The following is a 22,164-nucleotide window of genomic DNA, read 5'->3' as shown; positions in this document are numbered from 1 at the left end:
TCCTCACTGTCACCCCCCTCACACTCGCCCACCTCACAATCCTCCTCCACATCCTCCCACCTCACCCTACAGGTCCCTATCACCCCCTCACCCACCCCAGAACCCCATGAATCACCCCAAATCCTCTCACCTCACCCTGCAGGTCCCTATCACCCCCTCACCCACCCCACAACCCCATCAGTCACCCCACAACCTCTCACCTCACCCTGCAGGTCCCTATCACCCCCTCACCCATCCCACAGCGCCATCAATCACCCCACATCCTCTTATCTCACCCTGCAGGTCCCTATCACCCCCTCACCCACTCCACAGCCCATGAATCACCCCACATCCTCTCACCTCACCCTGCAGGTCCCTATCACCCCCTCACCCACCCCACAGCCCCATCACCCCACATCCTCTCACCTCACCCTGCAGGTCCTATCACCCCCACTCCCACCCCACATCCCCATCAATCACCCCCACATCCTTTCACCTCACCCTGCAGGTCCCTATCACCCCTTCACCCACCCCACAACCCCATCAATCACCCCACATCCTTTCCCCACACTCTGCAGGTCCCTATCACCCCCTCACCCACCCCACAGCGCCATCAATCACCCCACATCCTCTCACCTCACCCTGCAGGTCCCTATCACCCCCTCACCCACCCCACAGCCCCATTAATCACCCCACATCCTCTTACCTCATCCTGCAAGTCCCTGTCACCCCCACTCCCACCCCACAGCGCCATCAATCACCCCACATCCTCTCACCTCACCCTGCAGGTCCTATCACCCCCACTCCCACCCCACATCCCCATCAATCACCCACACATCCTTTCACCTCACCCTGCAGGTCCCTATCACCCCTTCACCCACCCCACAGCGCCATCAATCACCCCACATCCTCTCACCTCACCCTGCAGGTCCCTATCACCCCCTCACCCACCCCACAGCGCCATCAATCACCCCACATCCTCTCACCTCACCCTGCAGGTCCCTATCACCCCCTCACCCACCCCACAGCCCCATTAATCACCCCACATCCTCTTACCTCATCCTGCAAGTCCCTGTCACCCCCACTACCACCCCACAGCCCCATCAATCACCCCCACATCCTCCCACCTCACCCTGCAGGTCCCTATCACCCCCACTCCCACCCCACAGCCCCATCACCCCACATCCTCCCACCTCACCCTGCAGGTCCCTATCACCCCCACTCCCATCCCACAGGTCCCTATCACCCCCACTCCCACCCCACAGCCCCATCACTCCCACCTCAACATCAACGCCCTACAGTCGCATACATCACCCCCCCACACACACAGTTCCATCGATCACCCCCCCATCGCCCCCCCTCACCCCCATCCATCACCCCCCCCACACACACACAGTTCCATCGATCACCCCCACATCTCCCCCATCACCCCCATCCATCACCCCCCCACACACACAGTTCCATCGATCACCCCCCCATCTCCTCACCTCCATCCATCACCCCCCAGCTCCCCGGCGGGGCCGGAACACCCCCCACCCCCCATGTCCCGGCACCCCCGGGGGCGGGGCGGTGCCGCGGGGGCGGGGGGGCCCGGCGGGCGGGGCGGGGCGGTGCCGGGCGGCGCTGGCGGCGCTGCGGCGCGGGGTGTGCTGGAATGCGCGGCGCCTCCCGCCGCCCGCAGGAGACTCGCGGCCGCCCCGCGCCCTGAGCCCGGCCCCCCAGCCCTCGGGAGCAGGGCAGAGCCCGGGCGGGCGGCGGCCCGGCCCCGCCGGTGAGCGCTGCGGGGAGCGGGCCGGCCGGGCGGCGCGGGGAGCCAGAGGCGCTGTCCAGGGCTGATCTGCAGCGAGGCAGCCCGGCGGGGGCGGCCAGGCCCGGCCGGGGCGGGGGATCAGCACCAAGGCTAAGGGGCCGGGGCCCCTCCCGCGCTGCGCCCGGCGGAGCTGCTCGGGCCGCTGGTCCTGAAGCAGCCGGCCAGGCGGGCGGGGGTGCCCCGGAAGGGGCTCGGCGCCGCCGGGAGCCCCAGGCCGCGCGGCCCGGGAGGCTGGACAGCGATTTCCTGCCCGCGGCTGGGCCTGGGTCTCCGGGGCTGGCGGGGGGGCGTGACCTTGGGCCGGGGCGGCTCTCTCCTGCGGGGCCGGGCGGGGGGCCGCGGGGCGCTCGCGCGAGGAAGGGGAAGGGGCCGCGGCGGGCTGGCGGGGGGGGGGGGGGCAGGTTGTCCGCTCGGGGCGCGGCGGCGGCCGCGGGGGGACGGGAGCGGCTTTGTGTCGGGTCTCGGAGAAAATGGCCGAATGCCTGTTTCTGGAATGCAGCCGCCGCCGGTGCTGCTGGCACCGCCACACGCAGGAATCCGGGAGCGGGCGGCCCCCCCGGCCCGGCCCGGCCCTGACTGCGGAGCCCGGCGGCTCGGCCGGCTGCTGGGCCTGGCCCCGCGGAGGCGGACACGCCAGGCTTTAGAGAGCAAGCGGGGCCGCCGTGCTGAGCTGGGGCTCCGGGTAGCGACGGGACTTCCCGGGGCTGGGGTGCCAGCGAGGGAGGGGTTGTGCAATGGCAGCCGATTGCATCTGCTTTCGTCTGAAATCCGCCGCCGAGCAGACCTGACTTGGCTCTTCGAGAAACCAAATGGAAGTGGGAAAGGGTGCCTAGCTCTGAAAGTAAAGGCATTTGTTGCTTGGAAAAATGCAGCTTTTGATGTTTGCCCTCCAGCAGCATTCCTTAGTCAAAGTAGGCCGAATCCGGAAAAGTTGTTGATAGTAACGTTGCTTTTTAATATGGTGAACGAAACTTCTGTATTCCTTCTTGGTCTTTAACCCAACAGAAATCACACTCATTGTAATTGTTATAGGCCTCTGATATTAAAGAGGCCTTGAAGAAATGAACAGAACTGATTAACTTGTCAATAGCTCTAGTCATCTGGAAGTTGTGATGAGTCCACACCAAATTCAATTAAATTGACCATGATCACAGTCTTCCACTTTGTAAGACATGGCTGCCTAGGTAATGGAGGCACAGCATGGCTTTTAAGTTGCCAAAGCTTTTGGATTCACAAGAGAAGTGAAACTAGAAAGAGAGCTCTCTCCCAATTTCTCACAAACTTCACATAACTCTTCTAAAGTTCAGAAAGAGTTTTCAGATTTTTTTGTGAAAGCAGATGCAAAATGAGTCTCTTTGCAAACAGGGTATCCTAGTATGGGAATACATGCCTTCCAGCTTTGAATGAGAGGGGGCAGGAGAAGGGATTCAGAAATATATCTTTAGACATTCGAAATTTAGTTCAACAATGAATAATATTTTTTAATGCTAATGTGTCTTGTGATAGTGTAAAGCAATTAATAATTTGTTTTAGATTATAGTTCAAGTAATTTTTTTTAAAGAAATAAAATTTAAAGCAGATTTTTTAGAGGGTGAGTTCATAGAAAAATGAATTAGTATTTGCTCAGTTCATAAAAGAAAATATTTATCTAATCTAAGGAAGAGATAACTCACCAAATCTTTTTGTTTTTATTCTCCTATTTGTATTTAATAATTGACCATCTTCGATAGATTTTCATAGATTTCTGAAGTACACTCTTAGTTTTGGGTAGTACAACATGGATGTTTTATATTTGTAATGTTAGATTTTTACTTGTGCTGTTTTTTTGTTTTTGTTTTTTTGACAGAATTGCTGTTATGGCAACTCAGGTGCTGGGGCAGTCTGGTGGGAACAGCCTATTTGCTGGCAATGCTAACATCAGTATGGCATTGTCTAACGACATGTATGATTTGCATGACCTTTCCAAAGCTGAACTGGCAGCCCCTCAGCTTATTATGTTGGCAAATGTGGCCTTGACAGGAGAAGTTAATGGCAGCTGCTGTGATTACCTGGTTGGAGAAGAGAGGCAAATGGCTGAATTGACAACTGTAGGTGACAGCAACTTTTCAGACAGTGATGGAGAGGGCATGGAAGATACACAGGGAGTGGACAGTGACCCTGATGAACCTGAAAACATGGAATTAGGGGCTCTTGAAATTCCTAATGTGGAAACCCAGGGTCCAGCTGTTTGCCCTACTCCTGAGACTTGCAGTCTGGACAAGGACCTCCCATTGGAAGCACCAGATACTCCGGAGAGTGTGGAGGACAAATGTAAAAGCTTGAAGAGCAAGCCATTTCGTTGCAAACCATGCCAGTATGAGGCAGAGTGCGAGGAAGAGTTTGTGCATCACATTAGGGTTCACAGTGCCAAAAAATTCATTGTAGAAGAAAATGCAGAGAAGCAAGTCCAGGTCAAAGAATCTGATTCTTGCACCACAGAAGAGGCAGATTTCTCTAAGGGGCCTATTCGTTGTGATCGTTGTGGCTATAACACTAACAGATATGATCACTACCTGGCTCACTTGAAACACCACAACAAAGCAGGAGAAAATGAGAGAGTCTACAAGTGCACCATATGCACTTATACTACAGTCAGTGAATATCATTGGAAGAAACATCTAAGAAATCATTTTCCTAGGAAGGTATACACATGCTCCCAGTGCTCCTATTTTTCAGATAGGAAGAACAATTATATTCAACATATTCGAACTCATACAGGTAAGTCTTTCATCTGTATATGAGTGGGAATATTGGTGCGGGGGGGAAGTATACTGAGTATATAAAAGTGAGATTCTTGTATTTGCAAGATTTGCTCCACCCTGATAAGGCTCTCTGTTCGACTGTTGTAGTCATGTAGGCTCTCTGTTCGACTGTTGTAGTCATGTAGGCTCTCTGTTCGACTGTTGTAGTCATGTAGGCTCTCTGTTCGACTGTTGTAGTCATGTAGGCTCTCTGTTTGACTGTTGTAGTCATAAAATATTACCAGGTTAGCTTCTAACTATATGGAAACCCATACTTGATATAAACTGCACTTTGTAGGCCTGAGAAAACACATCCAGTGTTTCCAAGGGGAGATTAAGAGTATTGTATCCATTTTGCTCAGCCCAGCAGTCTAAAAAACACATTATCCTGAACAGAGCATGAATATATATTTAAAAGTGGTTCATTACCTTTAGAATTTCTGGACCTGCAAAGTTCAGGCCAGCTGCCTTAAAAAAAAAAAACAACAAAATTGACATCAGACTAAGGGTAAAGTTTTCAAAGGGCCTGTGCGACTCAGGCGCCTTTGAAAACTTTGTCCTAAGGGTGAGACAAAACTTGATCATTTTCACATTCAGTTTCTATAATAGAAAACAAGGAATTCATATACACACACAGAAATGAAACTCCCCTATTCCCAAACCTTGAGCAGCTACCAACCCTGCTGAGAGGTTAAGAGCAGAATCCACTATAAGTACATTAATCTTAGTTGGCCAAGCTTGTGCAACTTTCCACTTAACTTGATGGCCTTTCTCTGTTTGGATGTAATGGGGTAACTTTTGAACCCCATATCCTATTAATTCCAGAGTTTCAGGGAGTGTTCTCAGAATCAATGGGCAGAATCCTGTTGATTTTGGGGAAAATTGGAAAACCATCGGGGGAAAATTGGGGACACAGAGAAGACCTGCTGTCTGTGTAGCGGTGCCACAGCTTCAGGCACCCCTGCAATTGCAATTGTAGCTCAAGGTACTGGTTAATACCAGTTAACACTGGTTCTCAAACTTTTGTTCTGGTGGCCCGTTTCACACACCAAGCCTCTGAGTGCAACCCCCCTTATAAATTAAAAATACTTTTAAAAATGTTTAACACTATTATAAATGCTGGAGGTGAAGTGGTGTTTGGGGTGGAGGCTGACAGCTTGCGACTCCCCATATAATAACCTTGTGACACTCTGACGGGTCACGACCCCCAGTTTGAGAACCCCTGAGTTAACACCTTCTGACATAACAATACTCCAATTTCATTCCTCTGCTCATTCTCCCAATAGATTTCAACGTGTTGACACCCTGAATTTCTTACCTCCCAGACAGAAAGAAGAGAAGTAATAATGCAGGGGAGGCTCACAGAGCCATGGCAGGGGCAGGTGGGGAATGCTGGTATGGACGGAACAGGGGTGTACACAGAGTCTTGGGTTGGGGGTTGGGAATAGGGGCGTCATACAAAACCCCTGATGGGATGCAAGAATGGTATGGTATGAGGGGAGATGGGGGAACAGAGCTATGGCATGAGGTGGAGAGTAAGTGGGTTGCAGAGAGTCCCTAACATAGATGGAAGGGTGGCCCACAGGGAGCTTGTGGGGGAATGGAGGGCTGCCAGGAATCCCTGGTATGTACAAAGAGCTGGGCCTACTGAAGCTATGACATGTGTGACCCCTTAGTTACTGTATCTGGGGCTCAGATGTTTCTACGGTCCCCTAAGGTGCAGTATCCAAAAGAAATAGGTACCCCATTTGTTAACACGCAGGAGTCCCATGTGAGATTTTGAACCAGTTTCCAATCTGCTACTAACAGTCTGAAAAAAAAAATTAGGGCCTCATTTTGCCTTGCACTAAATGCAATCCCAGGAATTTCTGTGAAGTGGCTCCAGGTGTAGGGCAGGACAGAACTTGGTCTAAATATTTTGGCTATTTTAACAAGATATTCTTAAGCATGAGCAACCACTTTCCAAATTCTTACATAGGGCTCCTATGCTGTCAATGTCACAAGTGCTGTTACTTTTTGGCAAAATGGCTGCCAGTGCTACCAGCTTTATGTTTAATCACAATTGGTGTTTGATTGGCCAGATTCACTCCTGGGATAATGGGATAAAATTCTTTCTCTGCTCCTGTGACACAGAAGGGGATTCACATGTGGCTGGGTTAGTTGGCAGTGTGGTCACTCCTCCTGGGGGCAGCTTTAAATTCCAGCCAGTGGAGATTACCTCAGAGAGAGAGAGAGACTCAATCATCACATCTTCCAGTTGGCCGGGTCTGGCCCCCCTCCTTCTTCCTACTGTGCAGGCTGTGCTGGCTGAGCAAAGTGCATAGAGAATTTCTCTTTGTGTTTCTAACCCAAGTAAAATGGTTTTAATGGCTTCGTCTTAATCTCCTACACAGTCCTTCATAGTTTGAAATCTCTGTTTAGAAGTCCATGACTGGAGTAATGAGATTTGCAGGTAAAGACTGAGGTACAGTGGTGAAGCTACATGGAGAAGCTTGTACAGTGCCAGCCTGCATTAGTCTGTGCCCTTAGTTTTTTATTTATGTTAAAACGTACTCATATCTGCCAGATAGAAGTATCTTGTTTAGAGGACACCATCAGCTTAAAAAAATCACACTTCTGTCTGCAAATACTTTAATTACTCTTTTTAAAATCACACCTAAGATTATTAGAGAGACAGGGTGAGTGAGGTAATATCTTTTATTGGACTAACTTCTGTTAGTGAGAGAGACAAGGTTTCATGCTCTCTCACAACAAGAAGTTGGTCCAATTAAAGATATTACCTCCTCCACCTTGTCTTTCTAAAATCCTGGGACCAACATGGCTACAACACTACTACATACCTAAAATGGTTGTAACTGAAAGAGATTGGGGAAAAAAACAATACCTTCCTGTCTTTTAGTTTATTTTGTGCATTTGACAGCATTTTGTGTATCGTCAGTTTCACCATCTTCCCTGTAGTTAGTCAGTTTCTGCTTTTGTTGGTGTGGATCTTTCAAAGATCATTAGGAGAGGGAAAACTTATTTTTTAGAAATTAGAAAATATGATTGTAAAATCACTAAAATAGGCAGTGGGGCTAAAGATCAAGTGGAGTTTCCTGAAACTACTTTTAATTCATTTTTAAAAATTGTTTTGATTTCTGGTTAATGATGGCTCTTTAAAGTTTCTCCACTTTTGTTTGGATGCTGCAGTCAGCTGAGTCAGTTTATCACTCTGATAAACTCTCAAAAGCTCTCACTGAGATAAGAGTGCTCAGCATTTTATAGGATCTAACCCAAAAGCAAAAGCCTTTCAAGACAGCATTTAGTTGATAGCTGCATTTGGGGTGGACAGTACTATACAGTAACAGCAGTTATAATATTTCAGAGAGAAATAAATAATCAAAAGAAGAAATGAGCCTTGATCATTTTTCATGCTGTGGTACAAGGACTTGTTTGCCAGTATTTGGATTTACGATTTCATTAAATGTTTTGTATTGACAAATGTTTGCCACTAGTTCATCAATAAATCAAACAGGGAAGCTATTGTAAAAAAGTCAAATAAAACAAGTAGAAGAAAGGTTTCTTTTGGTTTTTTGAGTAACTGTGGCAGTCTGTACATATGGTTCTTTACTTAAAAGTGTCCTTATTGCTGGTTAAAACTGAACTTTGTATTTACAGTGCATTATGAAACATCCAGCCTAGGTAGTTGCTTCCTTCTCTAGGTCTTAATATCTTAAAATTGGCTTGTCAGTGAGGCCCTGGTCTGATTTGTTTGAGATATATCTATTTTATTGGAAATGAGGGTATGCGTGTGAGATGGAAGGAAGCTGAATTGAAGAAGTAGTTAGTTTTGGGTTTGCTGCCAGCCAGGCTAAACAATCTATGTTGATTGCTACACAGCTGTTTTGTCTTTTGTTTAAAACTCTGATTTGTTACAGTCTCAGTGTCTTTAGGTTGCTGCCCATTTCTTAAACTCACTGTTGTTATGGTAACACTCTAATTGAAGCCCTCTTATGTAGCTTTTACAATAATATTTAAATCTTCTACGTAAGAGATTTTATTTTGATGTTACTAGTTCTTTACTTTCCATTTAAGTCTTAAATTGCTGAAGTGGATGTTGTTTCTTAAATTAGTTTCATAATTGTAAGTAGAATTTCAGATTTTGCATATAGATTTTTTTCTGCTAGTTAGTTTCACACTTATAATGCTCCTGTATGATGAAAAAGATGAGTCCAAGGACTGATAATCATCTTTATTGTAAGAACAACACAAACTCAGATACAAAATTGATACACAAATGAGCTGCTATATTTGCAATCACCACTGCCTTCCCACGTATTGAACCTTCATGCATCGAGAGCTGAAATGCTTTGATCAGGCATTATGTCTCTATCGGGTTTTCAGATTGAAGTGAATGTCTTCACTGCAGAGTTAATTTGGGAGTGGGCATCTGGGTTAGCCTAGTTCAAGAGTGAGCAGCCACATGGCAAAGCCCTACCTGAGTTACCCTGTCCGCTCTGGTGCTGTGCTCTTAGGACTTCTGCGGTCATATCCCATGGTTCAGCTGTGGTAAGCTGAGCAGCTCTGTGGGAGTGTGTGTGAGTGAGTGGGCATGCGAGGGTCATTGTGGGAAAGCACTGGAGGACTATCAGCACTTAGTTTAGCTTGCATTCACACTACAGCCCAGGTATAGAATGCACCAGCAACGTCTATACACAGAGCACAACACGTTATGCAGGGGTTCTCAAACGTCATTGCGCTGCAACCCCCTCTCACAACAAGAACTACTACACGATCCCAGGAGGGTGGACTGAAGCCTGAACCTGCTTGAACCCTGCTGCCCCGGACGGGGAGCTTGTAACCTGAGCCCTGCCACTCAGGGCTGAAGCCCTCAGGCATTGGCTTCAACTCCAGGTGGTGGGGTTTGGGCATGGGCTTCAGCCCTGGGCCCCAGCAAGTCTATCGCCAGCCCCGGTGACCCCATTAAAATGGAGTTGTGATCCACTTTGGGGTCCTGACCCACAGTTTGAGACCTGCTGCATTACAAGGCTCTGCAGTTTACATCCCTACAGAGTGTGTGTACCCTACAGTCTCTGGAGCTATGCAGACAAACTCTGAGTCACTTAAGGTTCTCTTGAAAATTCCACCCATAAGTGCCTACCTTTTTAGGCTACTGTTTTTTTTTAAATTTTGGTGTGCGTCCATAAGAGAGTTTGCCATTACTTTGCTAATATATTGGAAGTCTATAGTACCTTTCACTGTTTTATACAGAAACAAAGGGTATGCCTTTGTTGCACAGTGATTGGCACCAGGGTCAGAGCATCCGGGGATAGCCTAGCCCAGGTGCGCGTATACCTACAGCAAAACCCAACCTCCATACCTGGGCTTTCAGTGTTCCTGCATTTGCCTGTAAGTTAAATCAATTATTTAAATTGCTGCACCCCCTTTAAAGTTATCTAAAAGTGCAATATTTCTGAATTTTAAATTTGTCATTAAATCAAGACTATGAAACGAAAAGCACTGGTAACAAGCAGTGACTCAAACTAAAACAGACTAGGATCTTTGGTCATGAATATTCAGATTGGAAAGAAAGTCTCACCTGCTTGGAGGAGGCATTTAAAAACACAAGTACCACTTTACAACATTAGACCCACCCCTCCCTTAATTTCATTGTATTTGTCTGGCATAAATCTCCCACATTGTTTTAAGTGGGGAAGAATTAACTTTTTAAGGAGGGAGATTAAAATGTTTTAGGGAGGAATTTTTCTTTCAGCTGCTGATCTAGTTAACAGTGATTATATAATTGGATTGGTGGGAGGAAGAAGCTTAGTTAAAGGGCTTGTCTACACATACAGTGCTGCAGTGGCACCGCTGCAGTGCTTAGTGAAGATGCTACTTACCCCAATGGGAGAGGTTCTCCCATCAGCGTAGTTATTCCCCTTCCCTGAGAGGTGGTACCTATGTTGATGCGGGAAGCCCTCCCATCGACATAGTGCTGTCTACACCAGGAGTTTGGTCAGTTTAACTGCGTTGCTCAGGGGTGTGGATTTTCCAGCATAGACTAAGCTGCAGAAACTCCAAAACAATCTCAACCCTATCCCTGGACCCTCCCCTACCACCCTTGGATGTGTCCATACTAGGAAAAAGGTGTGTTCTTAAAATCCTAGTGAAGACAAGGAAGCATGTAACTTTCATGTGTTTTCCAGGTCCAAGTAAACACCGGTTGGGAGCCTACGATTTACCTTGACCTGCTTAACCCATGTTAATACTAAAACTGCCTTGTCTTCACTAAGGGCTTTCCTTGTGCTAGCGTTTCTCTGCAAACGAAGTTAATCCAGAATAGCAAATGCATTTTAGGTTTGTTTATCTGGAAAGTAGGTTAACCTAAAAATGAACAAGGCACTGGGGACACCCAGGGTGCATCTGCCCTACAGAGACTATACCATGTAGCCCTATAGTGTACACGTAGCCTACGCCTACAGAAGGAGTTTTTCTCTCTGAATGAAGTTAGCTATGTCAACAGACACCCTCTTCGATCAGCATAGCTGTGCCTGCACTGGGGCTTTTGTTGGCATTGCTACATCACTAGGGCAGTGTGGGGCTTTTATTTGAACTTACCATGTTTTGTTTTTATTTGAATTCACTGTTTGTTTTTGCAGGAGAGCGTCCCTATCAATGTGCTATGTGTCCCTATTCAAGTTCTCAGAAGACTCATTTAACCAGACACATGCGAACTCATTCAGGTTGGTAAAAAGGCAGTAATCACAGTAACCGAGAAATAAGCTTGTGACTTTTTGGTTTATTCCATAGAAAATATTTATTAAATTTGTTTAGTGTTGTCCGAGCTTCAACGATCATGATGAAAATAATCTAGCTTTTTAAGAGGACATTTTTTATCTTGTGCAATTCAAACAGGCCCTGTTGACTAAAGAACAGGACATCTGGTATCCTAGGGGTTTCCTACTTGGGATGGACCATTAGAATCAGATTGTCAAATTAAGCAGTTTTACTCAAATGCTGCCTGTTCTTACTTCACTCTCTTTACTATGTATAAAGTGACATGCAAAAAGTGTTAATATCTTGTCCTATAAAAAAACGTTTGGGGTTACATTGTGAAGCTTTGGTTAAGGTGGATAGATTTTGAAAAAGTAGGTAAAATGGTTATCTCTGGGACAGGAAAAAGAAGACCATGATAATTTTTGCATTTGTAAATTAATGTTGTTTGAAAATAAGAGACTACCTGCCTACCACCATTATTGGTTTACTTAAAGATAGCAAGCTTAAAAGTGATGATGTCAAGCTTCATTTGAAAAGTGGTTGAGATCCTTAGATGAAAGAGGCTATACAAGTCAAGTGCAAAGTATTACTATTAAAAGTTGCAAGGAAGGAATACATAGTTTTCCATTGCTATACAAGGTACATTCCAAGGCTTGGAAGAGTACCTTCATTCCTTTGTGCTTTTTAAGACATGATATAGGTTCAGGAGCAATAGGATGAAGTTTGTGGGAACAGATCCTCAGCTTGTGTAAATTGTCATAGCTCAGGGCTTGGCTACACTGGCACTTTACAGCGCTGCAACTTTCTCACTCAGGGGTGTGAAAAAACACCCCCCGAGCGTTGCAAGATACAGCGCTGTAAAGCCTCAGTGTAAACAGTGCCGCAGCGCTGGGAGCTGCCTGCACGCTACACCCGTAAGGGATGTGGTTTACGTGCAGCGCTGGGAGAGCTCTCTCCCAGCGCTGGCGCTCCGATCACACTCACACTTCAAAGCGCTTTGAAATGTCAAGTGTAGCCATACCCTCAGTTGAAGTCAGTGAAGCTATGACAATGCACACCAGGTGAGGATCTAGCCTGTGATATCTAATGTATATCTGTTTCAGCAATTCTGAGAGAATAGTTAATTTATGCTTGGTAATTAAAAGAAATCTGTCATGGTCATGTCCACTTACTGTAAGAAAATGACTTGTTTAACTTTTATGCACAGTATCACCAAAAAAATTGCAGAAAATGTTTACACAGTAATATGCCCTAGGATTTAAGGCCAATATGGTAATTGTCACTGTCATTTATTTCCCTGTTGGTAAAGTCATGTTTGTGTTCTCAGTAACCTATTATAATTGTGTTTGGTCTCTCTTTTACCAATCCTGTTTGTGAAATGGCAGCATTTACTATTTTAATGAGGTGATAGCCACAAGCACAAGTCTAGGAAAACCTCAATGGGAATTCAACCTACACTATCCCTATTGCCTTAATTGTGACTCGTGTCTGGGTAATGAGGGCAGGATCCAAATCCTAAATTAGAAGAATATAAATATAGTAGTCAGATTATGTTACTGGCCTCCAGACCAGGAACAAAATACTGTGTGTGCAATGTTGAAAGAGATGAAAGAGGCAACTAAGTCTAATAAATCAGCAATAGCATATGCAACTATTTTCATATAAGTGGCCCTATGTCAAAGAATCCTAGAAATGTAGGGTTGGAAAGGACTGTGATAGATCATCTAGTCCAGCCCCTTGCTTACTGAGGCAGGACCAAGTAATCCTAGCCCATCTCTGACAGGTGTTTGTCCAACTTGTTCTTAAAAACCTCCAATGACTGGGATTCTAGAACCTCTCTTGGAAGCCTATTCCAGAGTTTAAATATACTGAGATAGTTTTTCCTAATATCTAACCTGAATCTCCCTTGCTGCTGATTAAGCGCATTGCTTCTTTTCTTACCTTCAGTGGGCATGGAGAACACCATCCTCTTTATAACAGCTCTGAATATATTTGAAGACTGTTACCGGATTCCCCTGTTAGTCTTTCTTTTCTTTCTCAAGAGTAAACATGCCCATTTTTTTTAACCTTTTCTCATAGGTCAGGTTTTCTAAACTGTTTATCATTTTTGTTGCTCTCCTCTGGACTCTCTGTAGTTTGTCCCCATCGCTCCTGAAGTGTAACCCCCAAATTGATTACAGTACTTCAGTGAGGCCTCACCAGTGCCGAGTGGAACAGGGCAATGTGTCTTAAATTCAACACTCCTGTTAATACCATGTCTTGACATGGTTTAAAGAAGAAATTTCTGAGCACTTTAAACAGCTGGAACAAATAATTCTAGAGCACACAAAGGGAGAGACTGCTCTTTTCCTAGTCCTAAGTAACACACTATAAAATATAGTTGCTCCACTAATTATTGGTGATAATCGTGTAATTAAGTTCAGAATCCTCAGGGAAGGGATTATACTATACCAAACACTAGGACTGTGAGGTTAAACTTGTGAAAGGAGGATTAAAGGGGGGACTAAAAAAAAAAGAAAAAATAAAAACAACCCCAAAAAGCAGCACAGCTCTGGTCTATGCTTGGTGTTCTAAGGTGCTATTATGATATAAACAATATTAAAAAGATTCTAAAGTCAGAAGTGAGGAAATTAAAATCCTTAGACTCAGCAAGGAAGACAACTTAATTATATCCTAAGAGTGACACAGAAAACATGCAGAGCTCTAAACAAACAAGGAAAGGGGAAAGCAAAAGACAAAACCAAACCCCAGAGTGATTAAATAGCAAAGGACCGGAAGTTATTAAAGCCAAACAGATACCTTTCAGAAAACTGAAATGCAGCCTGGGTGAAGCCAATAGAGTGAAATTAGGACAAGTTAAATTTAAGACGGAAATTAGAGGGCTAAATGGGCATTTGAAAAACAAATAGCCAAAGATACCAAAACAATTAAGAAAATGGTTTAAGTATATCAGAAGCAGGAGCCCTCTGACTGCAGTGAAACACTCACAGCTGGCCCATGTGTCTGACTTGGGCTCAGGCTAGGGGGCTGGTTAACTGCAATGTGGCTGGTCTGGCTCGGGCTGGAGTCTGAAATCTGGGACCCTTCCCACCTCGTGGGTCCTAGAGCACGGGCTTCAGCCCAGGCCTGAATGTCTGTATTGCAGTTAAATAGCCTCTCAGCCTGAGCCCCACAAGCCCAAGTCAGGTGACACAGGCCAGCTTTTTAAATTTTTTTTGGTTTTTAATTGCAGTATAGACGTACCCTGAAGAACGCCATTGGTCTGCTGGATTACTAGCGGTAAATGGAACAATTAAGGAGAATTAGGACATTAAAGAAGCCAAATGACTTCTTTTCATTCTCAACATAGAAGATCTTTGAGAGAGACCTACATTTTGTCAGTTAATAAAAAGAGGTACTGCCAGGTTAAGGAGTCTAAAGAGGAGGTGCTAGGGCAAACTGCTCAATTAAATAACAAGACACTAGAACTGGATGGCAGCTTACCTTATTATTAGTGATTTTTTTATTCTTTTTTTTGGTAAATTTTTCAAAACTGTTGAACTTGTCTTGTTACACTAAAAAAAAATTTGTGCACATTTGCATTTATGTGAAATAAGCCAAAGTAGTTCTGTAGTAAATGCATTCAATTGATAGTATGTTTTGTAACACCCTTGTCAAGAAATGCTGCAAAAATGCAGATGCCCTAGGACTTCGGCAATGATATGAGAGACTGCGCTGAATGGAATTGGTCTTCAGTTTTTAAAACTAACATGCAAATGTTAAACCAAATAGGATTTGCATATTATATTTAATACAAAGTAATATTTTAATATTTAAAGTAAAAATTCAGAGAATTGAATTAATAGGGGTAATGATCATCTGAATGGGGGACATTTTTTCCAAAAAATCTATTTTCAAAGTGTGCTTTATTGCTTTGCTTGCCATGTGTAAGAATCAATTTTCATCCATTTCATTTTCAGTGCAGATAGAAAGTATCTTAAACATTTGTAAAGTTGGACTGTTTTGGAAATATTTGTGTAAGATGATTGATTATTCATCACCTGTTAATTTCCATTTTTCTACAATGCATTCAATGGACCAGTTGGGTATGGATTCCATTTGCTAATATTACTATAGAATGATCTATTCCGGTATGTATTCATAGACAGAGTGTGATGTGGTTACTGCTTGTTTGGTTGTTTTGTTTTTCCTTCTCTTTTCTTTGTGTTGTTATTGGTGTCTTTGTGAACGTGTTTGTGACTATAAATTATGATTTTGGATTTCTTAAGTTGACATACTTTTAACAAAGGAGCATGGACAATTTTTTAAATTCATGTATGCACCTATAAAATGTTGAATAATTGTTTCTTCTATGTTTGTTAATCATAATTCCTCACTCGTTCCTCAGGTGAGAAGCCATTTAAATGTGATCAGTGCAGCTATGTGGCCTCAAACCAGCATGAAGTAACTCGTCATGCAAGGCAGGTTCACAATGGGCCCAAACCTCTGACTTGCCCACACTGTGACTACAAAACAGCTGACCGAAGTAACTTCAAAAAGCATGTAGAGCTCCATGTCAACCCACGCCAGTTCCTTTGTCCTGTCTGTGATTATGCTGCATCCAAGAAATGTAACCTGCAGTATCACATCAAATCCAGACATCCTGATTGTTCGGATATCACAATGGATGTTTCCAAAGTGAAACTACGGACTAAAAAGAGTGAAACTGACTTTTCTGAAAGTGTGAATGACAAGATGGAGAAAGAGCAAATGAAAGGAGATTCATCTGAAAAGAAAAGTGAGGGAGCTGTAAAAGTGGAGAAAAAAGAGAGCTTACCAAAAGAAAAGAAACCAGCCAGCAGTATTTGTGTAGGCCAGGTGACAACCAGGAGTCGTAAATCGGCTTCTGAAAACAAGGATGTAGATATTAAAAGTTACAAAAGTACAGAGAAATCAAGTAAAACAAAGAAGACTAAAAGAAAAGCAGAGGCTGCATTAGTTTCCTCTAAGCAAGATCCTGAAAATAACAAACAAACAATAGCAAAAAAGAAAAAGAAAGTGGAAAATAAATCCAGAAACTGTCAGGAAGCTCAAAAGAGTGAAGTCAAATTGGAGGGACCTAAAAAACTGAACTCTTGCCTTAAGAAAAACAGAAAAAAGAAAGCTTTGAAGAATAAGCATAGTAAGAAAAGCAATAAACTTGATCAGGAAAAGATCCAAGATGAGGTAATCCCTGAAAAGTCTCCTCTCCCGGAACAGGGCAAAAAGAGGAAGTCTGACAGTGATGGGAATGACGAGCTGAAGGAGCCAGATCCTGTTGTTAGTCCACTGTTAATGAACATTGACAGCCAGATTCCTGATGAGGAAAGCCAGACTATTGATGGAGAGTGTGTGCAAGACCAGGGACAACTTCCCCCACAGCTTCAGGATGAAAACATAGAGCCAGAGGTAAAAGACCAAGAAATGCCCACTTCACAGGAGGAGAATAAAGAAACTGTTTATCAGAAAGAAGTTGAAGAACAGCCAGATAAAGAACAGACCACTTGCTCTGAGGAGTCTCCTAGCACATCATCCTCTCAACAAAACTTAGATGTGCCAAAGGATGCATTACCAGATTTGGCGCCTCAGCTGGAGCTGGTGAAAACGTGTGAGACAGAAACTGTAACTAATCCAGATCCAGTAGATCTGTCTAAAACAGACTTGCCAGCTGAAGAACCAGCACCACCACCACCACCACAATCACCAGAAAAATGTGAGCAAGACCCTAAAGAAGCTCTGGCTTTGTCATCTGCAGATAACGTGGCAGTGAATGAATCTCAGGAAATTGACGAGGACGAAGGCATCCACAGTCATGATGGCAGTGATATAAGTGACAATATGTCAGAAGGAAGTGATGATTCCGGGTTAAATGGTGCTCGGTCTGTGCCAGAGGAAACAAGTAACAAAGCATCACAGGAAGCTGCAGAGGCCAAGGTTGCAAAGGAGAACTATGTGTGTATTTTTTGTGACCGCTCATTTAAAAAAGAAGGCGAATACAGTAAGCACCTCAATCGCCACTTAGTGAACGTGTATTATCTTGAGAAGGCAACAAAGGGGCAGGAATAACCAAATTTCAGTTTGATGGCAAGTTTTTCCTTTTGTTTGTAAGATCTTACACAGTTTATGTACAGTTATTGTAGTCTTTTTAAAACATGGTTTGCTTTAATTAGCATCTAGTTTATTTTTTTTTAAGTTGAAAATACTTTTGCCAACGTTCTGAGTAACGTTGAATTCATTAATTATTGTATCTCTTGATTAAAGAAGGCACGTAGGTAGGGTATGTGAGGCTGTATCTTATTAAATCAGCATAAGCCTCTAGTCTGTTCGTTTATGCACAAATTATTTTATCAATTGAGTTTTAGTAAACAGACTATAGCTACACCTGCATAATTCAGATGCATTTTGAACTATAAGAACCTTTTTGTTCTTAGCAGTCAGTTTTTCTCGATTATCTTAACGTATCTTCGTATCAACTATTAATTGATTTTTCTACAAGGAAGATGGCTTCTGGTTCATAAAAAGAGCACTTTGTAAAACAAATCAAATTTGTCTAGAGATAAACATAATCATTTGAGGATAATTGTAATTTTGAATATACGTTTCAAATCTTCTAATCATGAGCAGTAAGCCAAAATTTGGAAGTAGTATTTCCAATTTTTGATGGCAGAACCCATATCTTGGTAAATATATTAATTGAAACTGTAGTTGTAATTGGCATAGTTGTGAGGGGAGCAAGTGTTATGATTTTTTGTTCTTTACTTTTGATTGTGCTTTAAGGGCTTAAATATTGCACATTATATTTTTTGATTTTTTACCTATGCAGTTTAATCCTTTAGGAATAGCCTTTGTGCCCTATATGTACACGACATATGCATGTTTGGTTTTGTTCATGTAATATTTTCTTTATTTTGAAACTTTCAGATTTGTTGCTTACCATGGGCCAGTTTTCTTTGATACTCTTTGCTACAGCTTTTCTTGTTTTCATGGGGTATTACTGGTTGTGCATGAACTTGGTAAAAATATGGAGTGTTTGGTTATATTTTTTAAGTAGCTTTAAAATTGTATAGTTTTTTGGGCAAAGGATGCTGATTCAGGTTCAAAACATTTTGAATAACCATATTCATGACATTTTCAATGTATTTTGTCATGAAAATATTACTTTTGATATTTGTAATACTTGTAGTGTATTAATTTTAATTAATTTATAACTTCTGATCACCAAGTGACATATTCATTCTCGAGGGAAACCGACTGCATATTTCTATAAACCTTGTTTTTTTTTGTTCGTCTCCATTTTAATGTGGGCAATTTCCAATCTACAGGATTAAAACTAATTGTAGCACTGATATAAGTGTAGATCATCCAGATCCAAAATCCCATGCACCAAAAGAAGACTGGTAAGCAACAAACCTGGAATTAGGAAAGGTGTAGACTTTTCTGTTCTTTATTCATTCAAGATTTAATTAAACAATTAAACAAAGTGGCCTTGATCTGTTAAAGGTGACATAAAGAGAAAATAAATTGGTGGCCATATTATAAACAACTGGGCAAAAAACCCATCTCTGCAGCAGGGGAATCCACATTTATGTCTCTTGGATAGGGTGCAGCCTCCCTGGCTTTTCAGCCCTGAATGCTTGCTAGACCTCTGTGGAGCAGCAGTTGTGGATGCAAATGTGAGCTGAATAGAGCCCCCAGTGGGAGAGCTTATCTGCCAAGGCATTTTTGTGACAAGTCCTCTAAATATGAACTCTGCCAAGAAAGAAAAATAAACTCCTGTGGCTTTTTCCCCCCCCCAGAGGACAGCAGAGTTCGTATTTATTCTGATTACTTCTTGTTTTGTCTAGAGACATAACTAGTTCTGGAAACTGCAGGTCTGTGTGCATAAATACAACTTGAATGAATAGAGAACAAAGACAGTACACTGCTTCTGCTTATGGGGGAGATTGGTAGTGGACGGCCAAAGATTTGTGGGCGGAGGAGATCCCTCAAGACAGAAATAAATTGTATAATGTATAGAGAGTTTGTGTGTGATTAGATAGTGTTCAGTGCTTACCTTGGCTGTGACAATCATTGTCAACTGAAGATCAAGTTGCAACTATATTTATGTTAAAACATTAAGAAAATAAACCTAGTTGAATTGTCTTCCTAAACAACCAGTTGTGATAGTCTTAGCTATAGCTTTCTTGTTAATAGTGTGTTATCTTTTTATATATAAAATGTTACCATCTTGTGTAAGGGATTTGAACAGAGGCTGGGAATTCCAGTGACGTGTAGAGGTTTTATGGATACCTTCATATTTTTTAAAAGAACAATTACTATCTTGCGAGAGATTTCAAGAACTTTTATTATATTCAGATGAATTTTTTGGACAAGCCTGGTTTTTGAGCTGGAAGTTAAAATATGACAGTGACATGAATTAAATTTAAACAACTTGCCATTAAATAAAAGCAGACTTATGTTTCTCCAAGTAAATGCTGTAAGCTACTGGGCTGAATACTTTTTACTTTGTGCTCACAGGGACTCCATGAAAAGAATAATGCCTATATTAGGCAGTATTCCTTATCACAAGATTTGAAAGTGAAAATTAATGTTAAGTATAAAAAAAAATGTGGATTCTTCCTACTTAAAAATATACTAGAGATGTGATCTTTTTGCCTTGAAATACTTTAGATATGAGAATGAAACCATGTTGGAATTTCCATTTTTCTGATTTGCTTTTAATAGAGCTAAAGATAAGAATTTGGAAGTCTGTGAAAATATGTCACTCATCTCTTAACAATATGCTTAGATGTTGCTAATGAATATTTGAAATAGGGTGTAAAACTTAGTTAACCTACCTTGTGTATCCTAAAATATGTATTTTTCAACTCTCTTTAAACATATGTACGACATTGTGTTTCTTTTCCAAGAAAGTTAAATTATTTTGTATACTTTGTTGCCAGTACTTCTTCCCTCTCATAGGGCTTCTCTGGGCATCAGAACCTTAAGATGAGGCTGGAGGGATTACTGCAGGCTTCCATGTAATGCTGTCCCACACTTCCAATCCCATACTGAGTAACATGGTGTTTGGGCCTTTCATATATGGAAATGTACACTCAAAAAGTGACCATCACAAGAAATAAATCTAAAAAGTGGATAACCAGGAATTTGTACTCCATGGTAACATAGTTGCTATTTCTGAGTTTTGATAAACTAGGCTGGAACTGTACATCCTTTGAACTGACAGGTCAGTTAGCATCCGATAACGTTGTTGATTTCAACAGAATAATAATGTAGCTGATAAGTGTTAAACCAAATTCAAGACATCACTTGAATCTTGGTGGTGTAGATACCTGATTTACATACAATATTAACTGAATCCAGGTAGCTAATGGAATTGTTTCACATGTACATATGCTTTTTTCTAAAATTACACTAGCTAACGAACTTTTGTAAGCTGGCATTGAAACATTTTTATAATGTTTTGTTGCACCATGCTTGAAGCTTTTACAGTGCAATACTTGTATTATTTTCTGAATTAAACCAAAGGTAATTTTTCTCATGCTGTTTATCTACTGTAGTGCATGACAACCTTTTACACATTTGTAATAGATGTAAAACAAACCAGATCACAAGTCCTGTTTTACCTAAACTATGTACAAGTCTTTTGTCCAAAATGTAGTGTAAAGTTAAACTAAATTGCATTATATTAACCTTTATGAGTGTATTTTCCTAAGCATAGTCATGATTAAATAAACTTCATTAAACTTGTGGCTTATCTACCTTTTATTAATGGCTAGTAAACAATCTCACTGTCTATGAAAACGGTCTGTAAATAACCCCTAGCATTAGTTAGCAACATTCATATGGAAACCAGCTTCATTATATGGGGCCAATAGGCTCCCTGTGGCCAAGGAGGGGCCCCCATTGCAGTAAAATCGTGTGGATCTGGTGTGAGAGTAGGATATGGGCTCCTTATGCACTAGTGTATAGGTTTTTCTGGAGAGGCAAGATGGGTAGGTAATATCTTTTATTGGACTTCTATTCGTGAAAGAGACAACCTTTCAAGCTACACACAGCTCTTCAGGTTTTTCTGGAGACAGGGATGATGGTTATGCAATTGATTGGCTCCACCAGCCTTTTTCCCTTTCCCCATGCAGAGGGGGTACGAGGGAACAGCAGCACAGACAGAACCACTGCTATCTGGAGCCGCAGTCTGAGGGAGGCCGTCCTCAAGCCCTCAGAAAACCCCAGCACAGAAGCTGGCTTACGCAGGCGCTAGGACCATGACTGCCGCTAAGTCAGTGGTTGTCAACCCATTTACCATTCTGGGCCACATATGCAGCTCTGTGTTATGTGGGCCGCATCCAGATTATATAATACCTTTATGGCCCTGAGGATGTCACATGGGCCGCAGCTGTGTACTGATTGGGCTGCAAGATTGAGAACCACCGCCCTATGAGGAACTTGCTGCTGAAACTAGTTTAAAAATATTAATAATTTAAAGGGACACTGCCAAGGTGGCTTAGACTTTGATTTATCTTTGCGGTTGTCTATAACTTGGTAGGGAACATCCTCCAGATTCTAAATATATCATCACTTGACTGCTGTTATTACAGAAGTCAGGAGAAACATGATTTGATAGAGATACTTTGCAAATTACACACTTGGCTTTATCCTGCTATAGGATTATTTTCATTTCTGAGAAGATGCATCATTTTATTATGATTCACAGATTTTGAATGTGTTAATTAGAAGCAATGGGCTTAAACTGCAGCAAGGGAGGTTTAGGTTGGACATTAGAAAAAAGTTCCTAACTGTCAGGGTGGTTAAACACTGGAA

The 22,164-nt window shown here is 42.7% G+C and overlaps 1 protein-coding gene across 3 annotated transcripts; it reads left to right on the top strand.

Moving 5' to 3' along the window:
* Positions 1 to 1,697: 1,697 nt before the first annotated feature.
* Positions 1,698 to 21,093, top strand: REST (RE1 silencing transcription factor). Of its 3 annotated transcripts, none has more exons than XM_030565556.1 (4): positions 1,698 to 1,750; positions 3,636 to 4,546; positions 11,208 to 11,291; positions 15,713 to 21,093. In XM_030565556.1, exons 2-4 carry the CDS (start codon positions 3,646 to 3,648, stop codon positions 17,407 to 17,409), a joined length of 2,682 nt encoding a protein of 893 aa, XP_030421416.1. In that variant the 5' UTR covers positions 1,698 to 1,750; positions 3,636 to 3,645; the 3' UTR covers positions 17,410 to 21,093. The 3 variants fall into 3 exon arrangements, with proteins under 3 accessions (XP_030421416.1, XP_030421417.1, XP_030421415.1); XM_030565557.1 differs by lacking the exon at positions 1,698 to 1,750 and adding an exon at positions 2,415 to 2,630; XM_030565555.1 differs by lacking the exon at positions 1,698 to 1,750 and having other exon boundaries at positions 2,415 to 4,546.
* The last annotated feature ends 1,071 nt before the right edge of the window (positions 21,094 to 22,164 follow it).

This window comes from Gopherus evgoodei, chromosome 5 (genome assembly GCF_007399415.2).
Source record: "Gopherus evgoodei ecotype Sinaloan lineage chromosome 5, rGopEvg1_v1.p, whole genome shotgun sequence".
Classification (NCBI taxonomy): domain Eukaryota; kingdom Metazoa; phylum Chordata; order Testudines; family Testudinidae; genus Gopherus; species Gopherus evgoodei.
Note: the sequence above shows the minus strand (reverse complement) of the source record. Positions and strands in the feature narration are given on the sequence as shown.